The sequence below is a fragment of the Varroa destructor genome, unplaced genomic scaffold (genome assembly GCF_002443255.2).
Source record: "Varroa destructor unplaced genomic scaffold, Vdes_3.0 BEIS01000007.1, whole genome shotgun sequence".
In the NCBI taxonomy this organism is placed as follows: Eukaryota; Metazoa; Arthropoda; class Arachnida; order Mesostigmata; family Varroidae; genus Varroa; species Varroa destructor.
Window position 1 is genome coordinate 31,421,765 of NW_019211460.1, and position 20,390 is coordinate 31,442,154.

The 20,390-nt window shown below is 39.6% G+C and overlaps 2 protein-coding genes and 1 long non-coding RNA gene across 7 annotated transcripts in view; 1 reads left to right on the plus strand and 2 right to left on the minus strand.

Annotated features, from left to right (window-relative positions):
- Positions 1-17,567, minus strand: part of LOC111253811 (endoplasmic reticulum-Golgi intermediate compartment protein 1-like) — a 67,945-nt gene extending 50,378 nt beyond the window's left edge. For 2 of the 4 annotated variants that reach the window (XR_002674826.2, XM_022813841.2), the window contains exons 1-2: positions 17,294-17,562; positions 9,555-9,689 (exon numbers count right to left, since the gene is read on the minus strand). Coding sequence is in view for 2 of the 4 variants with exons in the window: in XM_022813841.2 (XP_022669576.1) it covers positions 9,555-9,689; positions 17,294-17,313 (155 nt within the window). In the remaining 2 variants the exon portion in view is untranslated. Of the gene's footprint in view, positions 1-9,554; positions 9,691-17,293 lie in introns of those variants that run through there. The other 2 variants (XM_022813839.2, XM_022813840.2) reach the window with 2 other exon arrangements.
- Positions 1,904-9,541, minus strand: LOC147754582 (uncharacterized). Of its 2 annotated transcripts, none has more exons than XR_015317549.1 (2): positions 7,843-9,541; positions 1,904-2,561 (listed from the first exon to the last, which is right to left on the minus strand). It is a non-coding gene; the product is annotated as an uncharacterized LOC147754582 (long non-coding RNA). The 2 variants fall into 2 exon arrangements; XR_015317548.1 differs by lacking the exon at positions 7,843-9,541 and adding an exon at positions 5,068-6,063.
- On the plus strand, positions 6,115-15,764 carry LOC111253815 (uncharacterized). The gene is made up of 5 exons (XM_022813854.2): positions 6,115-6,281; positions 12,884-13,129; positions 13,554-13,812; positions 14,068-14,208; positions 14,337-15,764. Exons 2-5 carry the CDS (start codon positions 13,017-13,019, stop codon positions 14,580-14,582), a joined length of 759 nt encoding a protein of 252 aa, XP_022669589.1. The 5' UTR covers positions 6,115-6,281; positions 12,884-13,016; the 3' UTR covers positions 14,583-15,764.
- Positions 17,568-20,390: the final 2,823 nt, after the last annotated feature.

The following is a 20,390-nucleotide window of genomic DNA, read 5'->3' on the forward strand; positions in this document are numbered from 1 at the left end:
ATCTGCAAACGAGCAACAGTAGGTTTGCCTCGATTCACCTCAAACATTCTGTATATCTATGGAATTATCACAACCACGCGGCGTATGTATACACTCAACGTTAATAATAATGGCTGACTAACGCATTGTGTTTCTATCGCCATTTTCTAAAGTTTCCTTATTCCATCAGTTGTCGTAACGATAGGAAGCCGCAGCGTAACGTATCACGAGCGAACTAATCGGGTACCCTTCTACAAAGCACAAATCGTGGAGCAATTTGTAGGCAGAGCTGGAGAGCGACGCCACGTTTGAACGCGGAACGCTTTTCGTAATGAATAAATAAGATCCCGAGGTAAATAGTAGCCCCGGAGACGACCAATAACAGATAGATCTAACAAACAAAAGAACCAAACCACTCATAAGACACCCTGACGGACGTAAATAGATACCACATCCAAGTCCATACATAATACGCTAGGGCATTACAGAACACTTGGTTCGAAAGAGTATTTAGATGAGTATAATTCGATCAGTGGGATCAACTGATTCTATCGGAATTCAGCAAGGTAGTAATCATATTGCCCAAACGATGGCAGCGCACGTGGTGCGGCACAGAGTAATATTTTGAGGCTATGTTCATGGAAACGTAAACTTCATCAAGTAAAAAAAAAAAAGCACATTCACACAACATGAGACAGCGGCTTATATCCAGCATTTAGAAATGTGGTTCTCTATTGGAAATAAGATACACGACAGCACGTATCACAAGACGGTGATTAGTGATGACCGATTGTTGAATGTTATATGGTAGAAAATTTTTAAGTACTTTAGTTAGCCAGCTACTTTTGTATGCAGACATGTAAACGGGATGGTCAAATTCGGCAGGCGGTAATAGCTCATCTCTGTTCGTCAAAAAAACGCGCCTTCGTAGTTAATATGATTACCAAAATAAGAATGAATCAATTAGAACAAAAGTCTTTTCCATGCCCTTGACCGACGCTCCGCTACCGTTCTGAATATGATAGCACAGGCAACTAATAATAGTCTAGAATCCCTTTGTAGGGGACAGCGCGGTACATACTCTGTTGTGCACTATTTAAGCGCCGCTCTCTATTAGAGGCTCATGGCTATTCCGAGAACGTGAATATAAAACTTCAGAGTCACAACGTTCTTTTAGGTCTAATAGAGTCGCGTTCCTGACATTGTATGCTTTACTTACAAGTTTTGAAAAGAAATAACCTCATTGTTAACCGGTGATTTTAGTTTTCTATTAACGTAACTTCAATTCTCTCGTGTTCACAGCAACTTTTTCAACGTGACCTGCCAAGTCGGCTTTCCCTTTACTAGTCTACCTCATACACGGCTCAGATCTTTGCTGGCCTAGTAATTTTATGCTTAATTGACAAGCCTCATATGTAAGTAAATCGAGGCTCCTGCAACAATTAACAATACATTTGTGCTTTCATACATTACATGTATCTTTACCTAATCTCTTAATTTTGTACGCGCTTGTGGCATGACTCAGATCATGCACTCTGATCATCGGAAGATAATAGGAACGAAATGACGTAATAATGAATTACTGACAGTGCGGCTTGTTAGCCAGCATCTGTCGTTCGTCTCCGATGCTAACAAGTGTCTCAACAGTTTAGTCCTATAAAGTTAATGTTCTCAGTATTTCAAATCCTTTGGCGCTATGTAGGAATTTGCTAAGGAGGATTTTGCCTCTAACCGTCGTTTGCCTGCCAACCTGTTTGATTAGTTCAAGGTAATAATACCCAATGCGTCAATACTGATTGCTGCCTATTCATCATACTCAGCATATCAGGTCCGATAAATATGGCAGGCTAGGCGCCAGACCAACCACTTATTGAAAATCAGCTTTAATTTGAAGTAAGTTGTACCTTAAATAGACCCTCACTGGTTTCATGGCCTTGTCCGTACTTTATTGAAATTATCATCAACGTTATCACGTTTTTCAAGTCACTTGCATTGATGTATCATCCGTGGGGCAATGGCCGGGTTGCTCTCCAACATGTACTTCTTACCTTCCTCGTAGGATGTTTTCCCTCACTTCTAAATCCGACCCAAGACAGCCTATAATACAGACTCGAATAACTTAACGTGTCGGCACAGATACAAAGATAAATGAAGATAAGGACGAGCTTATTTGAGAGGCGGCTTTGCGCCCTTAACGCTCACCGTCGTGAATGGTTGTGTATATCATGATAAAGCCAGATAGGCGTGGCGCATATTTTGCCATATTTTTCGCAAGTATGAGCAGAAGAAAAGAAAAGCCCGTACCTATGAAAAGATCTTTCGGTCGGTGGAAGGTATCTTCCGAAGCAAAAACCGATAAAAAACGTACCATCGCAATCACTTGTCTCTTCAGCTATTAAAATTTACTCTACGAACAAGTGACGACAGATATTTAACAGCGCAGCATGGCGTCAAATGGCTCGTTTCTGTCTTTCGCTTTCGATCTGCGAAAATCATAATTTCCAAAGCTCCTCGTAGCGCTTCTGTTGGGTAGTGCGGCCAGTAATGTCCTGAACCTGGAGACAGCGGCGCCTGCCTAGAGCCTACACGAGAAGAAAAAAGCGACCGTGGCTATGATAAAGTAGGTTGAATGATCTAAAACGGATACGCCGGCGCAAAAAGCAGCAAGAAAATTCTATGCGTTGTTTAACCGTACGATAAAGCTTTCATTTTCGTTATTTATTCTCCTACTTGTGTTAAGTGTGTCCATGCATGGAATAAAGATCTGCGTATGCAATGCTTACGGAAAAAAAACTAAATATTCCTGATAGCAGCCAAGGAAAGGCCGTTAGACTCGCGGACTAATAGCATCCTATAGGCACCGCATAACATAGGTCAACTGATACAGAATGATCGACAGCAGCACGAGCACGAAGTCTTCCTTCTGAGAGGAAGCTCGGCACCTAGAAACCTTAACTTGATATTTGTCTAATGTTAGAGGCGAAGAATAAAGGGGAATATTTGAATGATGTACGATCCATTTTGCCGTAAATACGATCGAATAACGTGATTACGATGGGTATTTTCGTCCACAAAAAGGAATGAAGCAAGTGCTAAGGACGTATGGTTGACATTGGCATAAATGTGTCAGTAGTCAATCGACTCGTATGTAATGCAACGCGTAGTGATTCATTTGTCTTCGTGCTAATTGCTATCTTCAAAAGGCTCATTAAAACTGGCTGTTTCATAAAAAAAATTGTGCCATATCTAATTAAATTCCCGATAGCCAGCGTATGCACCATCGAAAAATCGGAGTCGAATAATCTTTGGCATATTTAGTTAAAGTTTAAGGTTTACAACGCACTACTAGGAGTAACAACAGAAGACCAAAGGAGAATTCAACCGACACCTTGGAAGTTCCAATCTTCATACACAAAAAACGGTTCACTCAGCAAATCTACTGCAAGGAATAACCAGAATGTGGCCTATAGTATTTTGAGCTTCCTTAGTTCTGTCCTAGGCTCAATAAATCATGATACCTAGACGTGTTCCATAACCTTAATTAAATTAGGCTTTTGCATTAAAAAAAACACTTCAAAAACAATCTTGATTTGTTCATCCGTACAACCTTTAAAACTCTAGAGCCTTAACAAGATCTAGCGACAGACAAGCAACTCAGCGGATCAATGGGCTCCAAACAGAATACAGTCGAACGGAAAAGGCCATCGAAAGGGTTTGTTAAATGTAACGTGTTAATAAACCTCTGGCTCTGTCTCAGAGGAGATAATTCTTTGTCGGTAGGAATACCCAAATTTTCACCAACTAAAATAGATGGATCACGTAACTATTTGATGCTTTATTGCTCAACCGTAAAGTCTCCTTTAAAGATATCTACGATACAAGAATTATTATGTTTTGTTATTAGTTTATTAGTTACTTGAATTCGCTTAAAAACTTGTTTTTTTCTTGCTTTTTTATTTATTAATTATGCCAACCAGTAATGAGCAGCTTCAGTTTTCTGCAGTTCCGTTCAGGACCAAAAGGCGAGATGATCGTACTAGGCATTATACTTTCTCGGGCCTCGCTGACTTTGATCACACAACATTGTACACGACACAATCTAACACCTACCTTATGATAAGATACACATAAGCCAAGTCCGCATGTGACTCTCATCTTCTGTCTACATGGACAGCTCGAACGCCGACCAATAAAAACAAGAATCATCAAAAATTGTTCACAGAGCGCGACAGAAATATTGATTTACGACTGCCTCCATTTGAAATAAACTAACCGACAAAAACCGTTTACATTCATAATCAGCAGGACCAAGATAGTCTGCACCGTTTCGTCCTCTTTCTGCTTGTCCGGTTGAGGACAAAGTTAGTTTGCATTAGTTGTCGTGAATTGCAACTGCTGCGCCCACTACTGGCTCATAACATTTGCGTGCTTCCCGGATATTGGGTCGGGTCGGGTCGGCTCAAATAACAATAGCGTTAACGGTTATAGCGTCGTGTTTATGCTGCTCTCGGCAAAGAGAAGCTGGCCAAGAGGTGACTGAGATATGGTCAAAGAGCGGCGAATAAAAAGTACCAATGATGGTAGTAGCAGCAGCAGCAGTGTTCGATCGAGTTAATTTAGCCGCAGCCATTGACGTTAACAAGGGTAGGTAGCCAGGCAGGCAGGAAGGCAAGTAGGCCGCCAGCGACCGCCCGAGATCAACGGACTGAGCAATGCCTAATACTGATAAAAGGAATGAAGGTTGACCTTTTTTGATGCTCGCAGCGTAAGGCGGTGTTTGCTGGAAAGCTGAAAGCAGTAGAAGGCTACGGAAACGAAACGATTGTCAGGTCACCATTTCCACCAAATGCTGTCTAGTTTGATCATCACTGTTTCTGTATCGAAACAGCAGGTGACCCACCAGAAACATTGGTGACAGTAATAGTAAAAGTACTGGACAACAACTGAGTGTTTTCGTAATCGACAAAGCGACTCAGCCATATCGCGTTTCGACCGGATTCTTGAACACGAATACCTACACTTACATACTTGGACACACACAGATTGGCAAACACAAGGACTGTGACACAGCCTATACACGGTACCGACCCACTGTTCTCGAATCCAATAGAGAGCAGCCCATGTTCTCGTCGTGTTGTTTGTTGTAGCACGAAACGATCAAGACCGCTCTTGTTACACGTAGCAGCCGTAGCGTAGACAACTCGTTCATGATATAGCCAGAGTTATCTTTAGAAATTATTGCTTAATGCGGGAAATCGCAAGTTAAATTAAAGTGAAGCTAAATTAGCTCTCTATAGTACACGTTCACGGCCGGATCTTTTTATTTCTTTTGCTTGCTAGCGCACAGTAGCTACGACTCACTAGTATAGTTCGATCAATAGCATGTTTGTCTCATTTAATCCACTGGGCTCCGAATCGACTTGGCAATGTCACTAGTGTTTGCTTTTCATTGCTATACACATTATCAACGTCACTCATCTTGTCAGAACTCCTTTATTCGCGATTATGCATATTACCTTCGCTTTGATCCTCCATCTATATCTCTCTCTCACCGTTTATATACATGGTTCAATCTTTTCCACCCTATTCTACCGTACGCAATAGAAATTCCACATATTTTTTCATCCAAACTTTCCCGTCCGCCATTCACCTATACGGTTGTAAGCAATGAACACTGCATACATAGGCAGTTGATATTGCTCTATTTTTAAATTCTCTCGGAAAAAAGTTAGTTATGTTGGTAAGACAGCTGAGGCGTGTGAAGGATGCCAAATCAGAAGCTTGTATGTGTCTTTGCCTGCCGAAGCCTGCATTTATATGTATAGTTTTGGGAGTAAAAATGAATGCACGACCGAATGAACTAGTACGCAAATGCGAAGGCGGCCAGCTAGAAAATGTGGGCACCCCATGCGATTCCGATGATTCTAAAGACACAGCATCGACCAGTCCCCCTCTGTCCTTAGCCTCATTTAGCCTCAGATGCAGCAGCCGCAGCCGCCGCAGCTGCCGCTGCAGAGATCACAAGCATCCACATGATTTTACGCAGACGATATTGCACAGAACGAAAACATGCCTCTCCTTACCATACATATGACATGCATACTTGTAAATATTCTACTACATATAGCAACAAGATCGCTAGACGTGAGGCTGGATTATTCCGCGTACAAGTAGTGCTGAGGTTCAAGTAGTGCTTCGTTACAGGAATAAACAGGAGAACGGGCCAGCATTATAAGATCTAAAGCATTTCGAACTGGAATTTCTTTTTAAGTTATGAAGAATGAAGGCTGTTCTCGAAAACGGTTAGCATCGTATGTGGATACAGACATATATACATAATCATGACGTACTTGGAAATAGCTCCCTAAATATATATGCCCCCTCTATTAGCCAAGGAGTATGTTGCATGGAGTAGCAAAATATTTTGCTTCCTTATTATTTTGTTGCCAAACTCAGTGTTTTTACAATAGCTACACAAGGGGTTAGCTTAGAATCTGTCTACATATATAGATAACAATTATCTGGGCTGTCAACGGCCCACTGTCAGTGGTTCTTGGCTAACTGCCACGAATTTGCGCTTAAACTAAAAAACTTGCTGGTAAGGATGTTATCGCGACGCCATATTTAGGGCAACTTGATGGTTTGAAAGGTGAATTGACAGGAAGGTCATCATTACAGCAGGGGCATAGATAGCTGCAGGGCCATAATAGCTGAGTGAACTGCTGTTGTATATTAATCTGTAGTTCAGTATACGGTAAAAGCATAGCTCTTTCGATGATGAGCAGAGTGGTTCAACCGTAACCGAAGAGTCGCCTCTAGAGAAGAATGGATAAAACTAACAGAGTGGTCCTCAGGGGCAAAGAAAAAAGCAGCATCGTCTAAGGGATATGCGGGTTACTGCAGCAAAGACAGAAAGCAAGGCAAGTGGCAGAGAGAACGAATCGCTGGGTAGCAAAACAGGAACACGTAGCAGGACATAACGTGGAGGCAAAAAACTGTAAATATGAGCCGATTTTGCGTAGAGGATCTACACTGACGGGTAATGTACAGTGTGGATCAGACGCAACGAAAAACGGCAGAGAACGCCTTATAGGCACATAGTAGCAGTAATAGTAATAGCAATGGAGAAGTGAGCAACAGTGTCTCCAGAGCAAAAAGCGAAAGCTGCTAATAAAAGCAACCTAATTGCTAACCGATACCACAGAAAAAACGAATAAAAACATGTTAACAAGTCCAATACGGACCGTTGAGTTTTGGGCATAATTTTAATAGTAGTCAGCACGTATTCGTCGTTGCGACAATGAAAAAATAGATTGACTCTGAACAATTGAAGCCGGTACGGAGCAGAAGGTTGACCGACAGACCGATAGGTCTTTAATACGCTGCAAAGACAAATACTGGACAATATTATGATCAGATTAATATGTCCAACCCAAGCAAGCCACTTAAACATCGTCGGCGTACTGGTCTTTACAATCGCCAGCCGCCGTTACACCGGCAGCCACGGAACAAAGCGAGAAAGCTTACAACTACTTTTGTATCAGGCCATTGTACGATTGGTCGGTAAATAAGTTTAAGCGAGTTTAGAGTCAGCTTGTCCACAGCTAGCTATACAAGTAAGTTTAAGTTTTCGAAGTTAGTAGCAGCAGTAACAGCTTAACTGTTCCGTTGGTGAGGGGGGAGAGAAGCGAATCGTAACATGACGTTCACTTCTTTTACCTTGGTATTGCTACCGTAGCTGCTACTACTACGTTGCAATCGTCGCAACGAATGGAAACAAAACAGCAGATGCTAGTGCACCACCAGATACAACAACGCCAAGCGTCTGCAAAGAGACCAGTTCAACAGCATCTCTAGACTAACCTCCTTTCTCCTGTAGCCATTACATTTGCAAGACCTCGTCTACGATACACGAAGTCTTTTAAAGCGCCCGAACTGAGTATCTTCTCTAAGCTTCGATTCTGCTTCGCGGAAGCATGTGTAAGACATAGCTCTGCACTTCGTTTGCAGCCACGCAATCGAGTTGACTATCACTAAGTAATTTGAGTTTTGCGTCCGGCATCCCCATTGAGCGTTCCATCAGACGGTTGACCTCTACACACCAAACGAAGTGCATTTATGTCCGGATTCAAACCTAGAGAACTGCGTGTTTCTAAGATTTGCAAGCAAACGCGTTACCCACTTAACTATCACTATGATTTGTGTGTCCTGAACATCCAGGATAGAAACAAACGATTCCGGACGTGGGTATCCGACAGCAAAAAGAAGAAGAAAAGCTAAACTAAGGGTTTGGCAGAATCGAACGAAAGTAAAGTTCGGGAGAAAAAGATGCCTCTCAGGCTTCTTTCTTGTCAGCGCCGTCGTCATGAGCACGAGCTGCGAGACAAGGGGCAAGGGCAACCTCTAATAACAGCGATGTAATTTTAGAGACAAAAGGCATCCACCATAAAGACTCGACATACATGTGATATAAGGGTAGTAACTAAAACGCGCATGGCAACGTCCGACACGCAATCGCTGCGAATTACCTCCAAGGGTTGTGTTAAATATGTTGAAAGCAATAATCAATAGGTAAATTTGAGACCGAAGAGAAATGGCCTGAAAGTGAGATGAGCACTACGAACGGGGAACGGAATTAGCCCTGGGTCGCGAAGCAAAAAAGATAGTTTTGCGGAAAACTGATGTTATGCAGATATATACCATTGTCCATAAACATAAATATATAAACATATATATATTTGAATATCTTACATGGTATCTTTATGGCACCTTTGTAATACCCTATCGCCATACAGTTAGCGGACACTCTATATTATTATTAGTACTATATAAATGATATGTACATCATGAGATCGCGTCGTGGTGTCACTTCTAATAGTAACTGTCCGGCAAAACGGCTTGCAATTAAGTCAATATTATATGTCAATAGTATATATACATATAAGTATATATCAAGTAAAGTAAAAATATTCATAGGTTCTTGGCACATGTGTTGACAAACTCGATAGCGGCAAAGATCTCATATTATCTAAACCTGGTACATGGATGTTAGCAAATTATTTATAATAATTTGCTAACATCCATAACAGTTGCACTGTATACTTGTTGTGTTGAGCATGATCCAAAGCATCAATATTTCTAGGTCGAATCTAATTTTGTTGACTAAAAGATATGTAGGCCAACTGATACTAACTATAACCATAAAGATAAAATTTCACAAATTTCAAAGAAAAAGTAGTTTTCTTAACGTGCGTAGATGCACTAGCCTTGGGAAAATACAACATTCAAGTGTCTGTGCGCTTCATTGTAAGTTAGTTTTAGGGCTGGCTAGGCGTCGGCAAAATGATTATAGCATATCTTAAGACACTAATATTCATTCTAAGAGATGGTGCTACGTTTATGATACGTTTTCTACTACAAAATTAAAACAGCGATAAGTTTGCTTTGATCTGCTGGTATTACTACTCGATAACAAACTATCGAAACTCGTAAAACGCTAGTCTTTTTGAACGATGTAATAGGATGATTTGGATTTTTACTCGATATTTTTAGTTTAGTTACGTAATAGTACTTACAGTTCAGGTGACATAAAGTTATAGGTTTCGTATACAAGCAGGGTACTGACGAAGAGGACACACCCAATTGATATAGCTGCTCCGAGGTACGTTGGTTGCGTGAGATCTGCTGGCACCTTTCTGTATACATCCAGTCTAGAAACGAAACAAAAACATATCAATAGTTCACTTTTCTAAAGGCTACGAGCATTTGAAAAGAGCTTTTTATCATTACATTCATGATGTATGTTGTTTACTTATGTCCGCATATCTGTGCTTCGCTGAAACGTATTACACCTATAGATAATCTATAACTTCAAGTTATTAGTGCTTTGATAAAATCTATCGCTATGACATTATTTGTCGTTGTCCTACAAATGTATGTTAATGGGTCTGGCAACAGGGGTCATATTAAGCACGCTCACATTGTTAACGTAATAAGAACTCAGTTGTGCAATAACAATGTAGGGCAGAAAATTGATATCGGCCATTGATGTTTCCACCAAGGGTGTTACGGTATGGGCCATTGCGATCAGGGAGAATATCGTTTCTGCAAGATTTGTCAAACGAGCCTTATCGTCATCAAACAAGTACGGACGTTATGTGCTGATATAGAACTTCGACGATAATTTCGACCACATAGTGCAAATGTACTGCTTGTTATTATCAGTGCAACAATTATAATCTTCGGTCTATAACAGGAAAGGTCCACTTTGCAAGGACTATACACATTTTCTTGTCATGATTACCTATCATTTCGCTAGATAACTATAACGTAACGTTGGTTCGGCATTGGTCAGCAGGAACAAAGCTGAGATGAAGGAATTATGAAACTTCAAGGACTAACAAACCCGACCGCCAAGTAAAACATACAGCGGTCTCCATGACCGGTGGTCTTGCCATGATAGCACACTCTATGCAACACTTTTTTTTGCTTAAAAACGGCCGACCTTAAGTATTCTTCGCCAATTCAGACATTTCTCGAGTGACGTCGAACCTCAAAATAAAACCACCCTAGGATAATCAGAATTTTCCTAAAGGTGACTAAGTTTCAGCTTAACAAACTTCTAATAATGTATATAAGGCGGAATATATAATGCTGAATTCTTAGTCTACAAACGTTTAGTGAATGAACTCAAACTGTGTACGTGACATTCTTTATTGATAAAGTTAATTATGTATAAAAAAATCAAGCTCACTTAACCACGATAAATACGCTAAATTAATATAAGTGTATTAGTAGAGTTTTTCACATATCCGCAGAATTCATTGTCATAAGATTCATTACGCGATCACCCTTGAGAATTACTTTATAAAACAACACAGTTTTGTACGACCGAATCCTCAACTGCAATCTCGAGTCGAATTTCGGCGAAAATGTGAACGTTTCTTGTATTCGTATACCAGCATGTCACCTTCAGATGTTTGTTCCACTTCAGTTATCTGCGAGTGTTGGATCTGATGAAAATTCCAACTGCCACACTACATGCGTTCCATTTTTATGCCAATAACCTTAGGAATCATTCCTAGCGAAAACTTTCAGTATGGTCTCATCTTCACGAACGCAATCGCCCATAACGCCACAGGGCGTGAATCAGGCAACCCTCGTGAGATGTCCTTATCGGCGGTCAGGGGGGCGGGCCAACCAGAGATATGTATTCTACGAAAAAGAAGCTACTACGCAAAATTCGTAACCGACCCGCACGCTTGTGTATTATTGAACTACTTTTAGGAAACAGCCGTTTAAATAGAGTTCCGAAATAGAACGCAGGTAGTATATCGCTTGTTCGAAAGTGGCTGCACCCGATAGGTTTCCCAGCTGTATCCACGAGCTGTTTAAAGGCGGAAGTTGCGAGGCACTCCAGATCGAGGGTCGCAGAAAACAATAGTGTAAACGCTGTTACTGTTACCGCTGTACATTTAATGTGTGCAGTTTTTATGCTTTTTTTCCCACGGCTGCTTAAATTCTCGCGATTTAATATTATAAATAATGTACTGTCTTGTCAAAAAGCGCCTATATAGTACGAGCTAGCCCTATTATATTTACTGAAGGGCCTGCTGTTACATCTTTACAGCTTTTAATACGTTGTTTCTCTCGAAAAACAGGCAGAATAAGTAGGCAAGACAGGCTTCATCGCTTATTGTGTATCACCTTGCCATAACGGTGCTATAATGCAGAACGAAGAGTAAAAATGTATTACATAGTTGCAACACGGACTAGAATTACAGACGCGTTCCAAGTAGACGACTCTTACTGTTATAGATATCCTATATGTGTGACGTTCATCACTGTACCCTTAATTCTAGTTCTTGCTGCATTGCTTTAGTTATAACATAGCAAAACAGGTTACAGTAGAACAGTATATCTTAATCGAAATGTGTAACCTAAGAGAAAAATTTTTTATAAGATATGAAGCTGATAATGAACCGAGTTCACTTGGTAAATGACATTGAGCTCAGCTAAGGCCAAATTATATTATTGTGAGGAAAAGGAGTCACCCTTAGCCGACAGTAGAAGCCGCTCAGTCAGCAGTTTACATGCAAACAATGCTGAACCAGGTCAATTAATCTCAATTTCATATTGCAACCGTAACAGTTCTATTTATTGCAACTACTGAAACCACCATGCCGCAGTAGATACTTTTTACAAAAAAAAAAAACAAATAGCAGTATTAGTATAAAATATCAGTAAATTAACGAATGTGCAGTACCGTTAGTGTCAATAGTAACAAATATTAGTGTTAAGGAAAGTGTCATAGAACATAAACGCAGACTCCGTCTACTAAAATAAATAATCATTTTCTTCTAACAGTTTCGCTAATTAACAAACAGTAATTAAAGAAGATTAAGTGTCAATTGATACATAAAGCTCGGCAAACACTACAGAAACACCTTAAATGGGATAAAGCTTTTGCTGCTTTTGACATGGTTGTCTCCAAACCTAGTCATTCCTTCGCCATAAATTTTTCTTACTCATTTTCCTAGAAGCGCATCTGAATATATTTTTCTAAAATCGACTTTACAATCTATAATATATACTTTGAAAGCTTTTTAACGTTTTCTTTCTATATATATATATATATATATATATATATATATGCAAACATGTGGCAAAAAATCACGAACTACGAAACTTATACTCTTGTACCCATTTTTAACGAACAACGAGTAAACAAAAACCTCGTTTAGAAAAAGAAGTAAGTGCAATTTATGGCGTGACTACTATTACGGATTTCTGGGTTCATATAAATAATAAGCACATTTCAAACAAATACGTAAAACAAAAAACAATAAGGGATATTAAAAACACAACACTTCTGTTTAAAGCAAAATCTTTTCTATACTTGTAGGAATCCGAAAGAGAGGCCTGATGGCAAGGCAAGGACGAAGCGAAATCACGAAAAACTATTATTATATCTCTAATTCAAACAAGAATCTTTTGGAACGAGTTTTAACATACTTCTCCGTTACACACTGCCCTAAATGGGCTGTTTCCATTGGTTCTCAAACTGGAAAGGCAGTGAGCACTTAAAGTCACACGACAAAAAACTGTGTGTACCCCGAAGGCACTCCGATCTAAGGCCACCCCCTGTCTGGTGAGAGTTATGCAAAAAAATATTTAGATTTAATCGTTCTCTGGTTAGCTCTAGAAAGGTATTATATGTGTATGCAATTAATCAGCTGGACCGGTCATAAACGAAGTCTCGAGTGAAATTCACGAGTGAGTAGCTAAATGCATCAGGGATCTGAGATAAGCGTATTCATTTACTCATTACTAACGTTATATGCTTCACTAAGCAGATTCCAACCAATTCCCATGAGATAATTGACCGCTGCCCATTTTACAGGTCAACTCGTAACTACGTTGTAAATTCGACGTAGCAGAACTATGCAGTCTTCTAATCTTTTGCTCTATATTACTGCTTCTTCTGATTTCGTATCACGGAATAAAACTTACAACTTATATTTCTGAACTTATGTGCGGCAACCCACTTGTTGTCCTGTTCACTCTATCTCTAGTCCGACACAGCCCGCGGCTCTATCGGATAAATTTGCCGGTTCAGGTATTCGTGATAGCCTGTTGAGCGAATCGATACTAGCACAAACTGACCGCGAGAAAGTCAAAAGGCGAAGCCAATACACTTCAACCGATAGTTCAAGACGATCTACTTCAACCATATCGCATAGTGTCAGCTTTCGCCTAAGCTGTACGGACGTGGACCATCTCACGCCGACCATAAGGCCATCACCTTACGCCAAACCTAAGGATCGAGGCGTGGTACACATAGGTTACGAAAGAAACTTAATTGGAATATTAGACACACTTGGTACAAATTATTTTACATACGGAACACCACAAAATATTGCTGAAGAATGTACGCCAACTAACCATTTAACTGGGGGATTTTAATACAGACCTCGAGCGCCTTCAGGTATCTCAGTATCGTGACTATTGACTAAATGTACTTATGTAATTATACCAGTGCATGTAGTTACGTAAACTCATTACGTAAGCCAGCCATCCCATTTGCAGATTCGACGCCTGCGTCGTTTGGCGGAAAGCATCCGCCTTTGGCACGATAAACATGGAAAAGAACTTCCCAAGGAATACATAACCATTACACCCCCCTCACTTGCTAAGGAGCTAGACAAGATTGAGGAGGAACAGTCGAAGGTAAAATCTCTTCATTGCTTTATTTCATCACTGATTGCACCGCTGCCTCACTTTTATTTTTCTGAAGTCCCAACCGTTCGGTGCTAAGTTGGCCATAACTGGCTCGATAAATGTTTGATGATTTGCAGAGCAAACGGGAAAGGAAGAATCGACGTCTCTATATTTTGCAAAAGGAAAAGGACAAACAGAAACGGAAGAAAAAAGCGAAAGATTCATTGTTTGGCCGATCGCCAAAAAAGGTTCTAAAGCCTCAGAAAAGCTCGCCGAAATCGAAAGATAAGTCAGGGTCAAAAGGAGCCCCGAAGTCTTCCAAACGGTCGCCGAAAGTGCCATCCGATTTCGATGATGGTCAACTTACAACCAGGTCACGGTGAAATCGGCTTGATCAAATGTCCCTATTTAGTTAGTAAAAATAACAACGGAACGCAAAATCAGCAAAGCTGCTAGCAAGCATTGACTACATAAACAAAAGTCGGCTCTATAGGCGAACATCTACTCTTTGGATGAGATTTAACAGCTAATCATAGACGTAGAAATAATTAAAATCATAGCGGTTTGCCATTTCAGCCGAAAAAGAAATGACGGTTAGTTAAAGTGAACGATGCTTTTCAATATATGTGCGCCTAATGTAGGACGTTTAGACGATCGGCATAGGTCAGGCTTTTCAAAAAGATAGGCCCATTTTCTACAATTTTCTACAATGCAGTTCTAATTTTCATATATGTTTCCACTAATAAAGTCCGTTGGTATGCTAAACGCTCTGAGTAATGCTACGTAGTAACAGGCACTATACGTGAAATACATTCATACTAATTTAGAGAGAGACTAATTTAGAGAGCGGAGATTAGCTAAGCTGAGGGTACCATTATTTTGTTGTGCGAAAGCTCGCTGTGTAATGGTATCACTGCAATCACCAGTTTTAATAATAAAAATTCGTACGCTCTCAGACGGGTTTAACGGTAATGGGTCTTGTTAACGTAGAAATGTTTGATGTACACCAAATGCAACACTGTAACTTTTCAATGTAGTGTGTCACTAGCTTAATCGCTTAATGGTTATCTTGATGATAAACTCATGTACTAATGACGATCTAGAGCCCTCTTTTCTTGTAATATAAGGCGACGCTAATTATAATTGAGATATCATTGGGAAAGCTGAAATGCAGCCAAATTGTGGCTTGTTCAAGCAGGCGCATTAATGCCTGCGCTATCTCGTAAGCAGCAGAGCAGCTATACGTACAATAAAGGAGCAGTGATAATGTTTTAGTAATTTCCCTTGTTTATCGGATATTTCATAGCTTTTCGTTTTCAACTAAACACGAAAAATATGTCGAAATGAATAGGATTTGAAGAAGACAGTTTATCGATAATGAATGCGCTATCAAAAAATACAAGGTTATGTCACTAAATTATAATCCGACTATAAAAATTAGTAAGATTTAGAGCCCTTACCAAATGCAACGTTAACCCAATGTAACGCTAAGCGTATTAAATTGAACTCTTACAGTTATTGCCAAGAAGAAGTTTTAATAAACGGAGGTTAAAGTATATGGCTTCCTTAGTTAAATTTCTTCATATTAGCATTCTACGTGATGTGAACATCTTTAACAAATATAAATTCCATGATAAATTTAATTATTAATAAATTCACTAAAATGAACCATATTAACAGCTGAGACGCGCATACAGCGATACCCGATCACAACGACTGACCCCGATTTATTTGGGTACATACGGCTCGTATACTAAAGTAGATCGCCACACTGTTCACGCGAAATAAGGAATACACTATATCTATCACGACGAAGAATTCGATTCTTAACACAAGTTCATTAAAATTCTAGCTTTGTTAGTATGCTTTCATTTTATTATTATATTTGTTTTAAAAATATTATTAATTCCAAATGAAAAATATCTCACTGCAATCCGGTTGTATTGTCAAAAACATCTATGCAATTTGATAACTAGGTTGGTGAAGATCAATAATCTTAAACCAGCCCATCTTAAATACGTGATTTCATTTACTGTAAGTACAGGGCGCCTCGGTTGGTTCAATGCCGATTCCTAGCTATTGGAGCCCCATAAATAAAGTCAGCTTTATCCGCTCTCCGGTATGTTAAGGTCAGTGGTACGAACTACCTTTTCTAGCTAGCAGTCAATGGGCCCCAGCTTCCCGATCGGAAGAGTAAGATCGTCGACAACGTGGCAAGCTGCAACCCAAACGAAGGTCGTCTACCCTAGCCTATACCTTCGACTAGCTGCAACTTGGTGACTCCGAAGCACACTATATTATATGATCTCTCAACTGTGCCTTGCGGAATCAAATTCGTTTCTCAAACCGTTGCCAACTTGTAGCTAATTATGATGAATACATTACATATTCACTCTAGACCAATAACTTCTCGCAATACCAAGATCAAATTTCTTTGAAACTGACACCTCGCTTTTACTAAGAAATCAATAGATCATCGAAAGTTCGTTCCGACAATTTATGAAAATGTTTACTCTTCAATACCTTCAACAGAAATCTTGTAGCTAAAAATTGATTAGGCAAGACGTGTCTAGTTGAGACGGCATAATCGTATGTTTACGCTTCACTATAACCTGTTCAGACCCCAGCGCCACCTGCTCTGAGAACAATGCTTATTGCATCGTAGTTTTCACCTTAAAAATAACATATTTTGGAAATATTTTTCCAGAAATTAATGCAAAGCGTTGTAAAGTACTAAACTCCAACAATGCAATATAATATAGAGTCTGATTAGAAAATTCTTAGAAGACAAACTTCTTTGAAATGGGACACCAAATAAATTCGTAACTTGTCACAGAAATGATAAATTTGTTGCCACGATGCCCTCTTTCCAACATCGTTCGGATAGGTGTCGCGTAACCGTCATCGACAATCTATTTCGATGACGGTTAAAAGAAGATCGTGCACATAAAGAATACGGAGGATGCACGGAGATCAGCTGACCACTGCTGGCTACAGCGCTCTCCTGTAAGCTGCTAACAACACCATACCCAGGGAGGCTAAGGTGGAGAAGATGTTCGTTGACAGGCTCTGTCTAAGGAAGGAGCACACTCACCGGCGAATATCGAAGCCCATTGTACCTCTTGTCGCACTTGTCAGTGTTCAGCAGCAGTACAAATACGACAGCAGGTGTATCAAAAAATTGTGACCACTATAATGGCCCGTTAGCAAACAGTTATTGCACCGATAGACATGCAGACACACTCACAAGAGCCGAAATATATATATTTCATAAACTGTACAAATGCACGCCACAGTAAGGCTCAACGGGATCCGATCTCGCTTCAGCCACTATTCAACTCTATAATACACACACACACACGTCACGATTATAGACGGCTAGAAGACCGGCGGCGGGCGGGCAGGACGATAAACAAAGTCAATCGATTAGACGGCGCGCCGTCTGCTTTAAACGTTTGGCGGACTTTGGAGTAGCTCTCCGGCTCGACAATTAAAGACTTTGCATATAAGAAAATCAAGTATCGAGGGTAGTCACACTCTTGAACTAAGTGTTGATATGACACTTAGCAACTAGTCCGTATCCATGAATTCCAATATTAGTAGGTGCGTTGAAGCAAACGTTTATGTAAAAGTATATTGAGAACTTTTCCACTTGTTCAGGAAAGACGTAATGCTCCACTTCACATGTTGAAATCGGCCTTGCTAGAAGGTAGCGCATATTATGTTTGCTTGATTTTTCCTGAAGCGTGGCCTTTTTTTGGCTACAATACTCCAGCGTGTCACAATAAGAAAAGCACATATCCTAAGCTAAGTTACTGGTCAAAAATACTCTAGTGAAATCGTGACGATCTAATACTGTACTAAGTAACGATCTTATGTAGATATAAAGATGATGAGTTGGTTTGACCGTAATGGCAGTAAGAAGTAAAATTGAATCTAATAGACCAAGAGAGCCTAACTCGCTAAGTCTGCGAGAGAACTAATCCAAGGATTGACACAGGAACCAGCTAAAGTTTGAAGCTGACGCCTGATAATGCGATTCTATTTCTTTACTTGTAATCGAAAAAATGGTAGCATGAAAAGTGCATTAAAAATTATAGAGCGCTATATAGTTTTAATTTTAATGATCTGTGAAGGTCAGGTTTGCTACTCTTGAAATTCTTTTAGGAGAGACCATAGGAACACAAATGAAAATTTTGAACTCTCACGGACAAACTTCTCATTTACCGCCTGGACGGTGTAGATCTCTCTTTCTGGCACGGTGATTTGTTAATTCTTTGTTATTTCCGTTGCAATCTACTTCTTCAGACAAGCCTAGCTAATAAAATCAACACTTCCGAGTTTACAAAAATTGAAGAGCTTTTGGTTCCTTCTACAGTACGTTTCCTGAATCATTTGAGTGACTATAGCACACCGAATAAGTCAGATAAAAGTAAATATTGGACACGCTATACTCAATGGAATTTGTTCAATGAAAAAAAATAAAGATAGCGTATGAAGCACTAGCATATAAATGGGAACCAGATTAAATATGGATATTGAAACATGATGGACAGACAGAACAAAAAGAACAGTATTATCTTATGCTTTTTGTCTTTACCACACCGTACACTATTTGACCAACTAAGTCATACTTTCAATATTTAAAAAAGTTAACTTAATATTCTCAAAAGTTTGCCTCGGATCACTCTACAATGCTTAAGCAATGGAAGCACTCTGAAAATGTTTTTTGAGCTTTGCCCTGTAAAGTAAGTGGGAGGTCCAGCTAGACGTTCACTAAGCGCTATGTCATATAGGTACCCCTTTGTCGAAGGAATTCGGTATCGGCCTTCTTTGTTTCTCAATGAACGACCAGATGTAGCAACCCATAATATTTTAGCAGATGCCCTCTACAGATGATGTGATTCGTCATTTTTCGTTGTACCGATTGATAACGTATTCGCCTCGCACCAAGATCAAATCAGCTGAGATACTACACTGGAACCGTAAGGGAAAAAGCGTTCGTGTACGATTCATCCCATTCAAAATGTTTGAATAACTAGAAAGAATTTGCTAATGTATGTATATTAATGTATACACCTGCGAGCGAAAAAATATCGATTTCGTTTGGCTTAGGTTCTTGTCACAGCATTCTAAGGGTCAGTTACACTAAACAAACAATATATTTATAGCAATCTTTTAACAAAGTTAACTTACACGAAATGATTTTCTGTTGCTAACTCTATACGCGGAAGAAATTTGCAAAAATCCATTTTAATGATACACTGAATAGATTTGCCGCTGTTTGAAGCTTCTATATCAGAGTTTCCTGATACCTTAAGATGATTTCGACGTCTGTCGGAAATAGTGCATATCATTTTTCGGAGCAACTGCCATTACGTGTCTTCAACTTACGATTGCAGTCGACATATGGTTCTGCTTTTTCGAAGGAGTGCCATTAGTAATTGTAATCTGTCCTTGAAGGGTTGTTCCTTGTAGTTGAGGGCTGCTTTGCGATATGGTCTGCTTCTTTATTTAATTACACCTGCCGTGTACTATATATCGTTCTATATATATATATATATATACATGCTGCCACTTTATTAATATATTGTTCTGTTGTGTTTCCATAGAAGCTACTTTCTTGTTTCGCACTCATTTTACCGGTATTAGTGAATCTGAAAAATTATATTTTTTGTGCAGTTATGCACTGCTGGGTAATGAAGATTAACCAGGGATACTCTTTTTTTTTTGTATTTCACCTGGCAATTGCAAGCGGGACTTCAGGAATGGCGATATATTAAATCGGCCGTTGGTTGGATTTTCTATTCGTGTGTGCCTAATAGAACAAACTATCTATGTTGTCATGGAAGTATTAGTTTGCTATAGAATGCAATGAAAGTAATGAGCAAAGAGTAAATTATCCGATTTCTTTAATCGGCCCATCTCATCTAAAGTCACATTATCAAAAAAAGTATTTGTGTTTTGATTTTTTAAAGTATCTTGAAAAATCATTATTTTCCATGTTGGCTATAAGGATGACGGTTTATAATTTTAGCCAATAGTCTAAGAACACTATCTAGTACGTTAAACGTACACACGCATTGTTAGTAAGAGTAAATCGATACCGAGCAATACGGATGCAAACTACGAAATGCCCTTGTTCACTCGGAAGTGAACATCTACCAAATCTTTTAATGCACGTCTTTTAA

What these genes read in the sequence shown, in the direction of transcription:
- LOC111253815 (XM_022813854.2), top strand. Translation starts at nt 13,017, where the DNA reads ATGGGCTGTTTCCATTGGTTCTCAAACTGGAAAGGCAGTGAGCACTTA. An exon ending in CTAAGGCCACCCCCTGTCTG is followed by an intron (nt 13,130 to 13,553) that starts GTGAGAGTTATG and finishes CTCTATCTCTAG; the next exon opens with TCCGACACAGCCCGCGGCTC. An exon ending in TTGAGGAGGAACAGTCGAAG is followed by an intron (nt 14,209 to 14,336) that starts GTAAAATCTCTT and finishes GATGATTTGCAG; the next exon opens with AGCAAACGGGAAAGGAAGAA.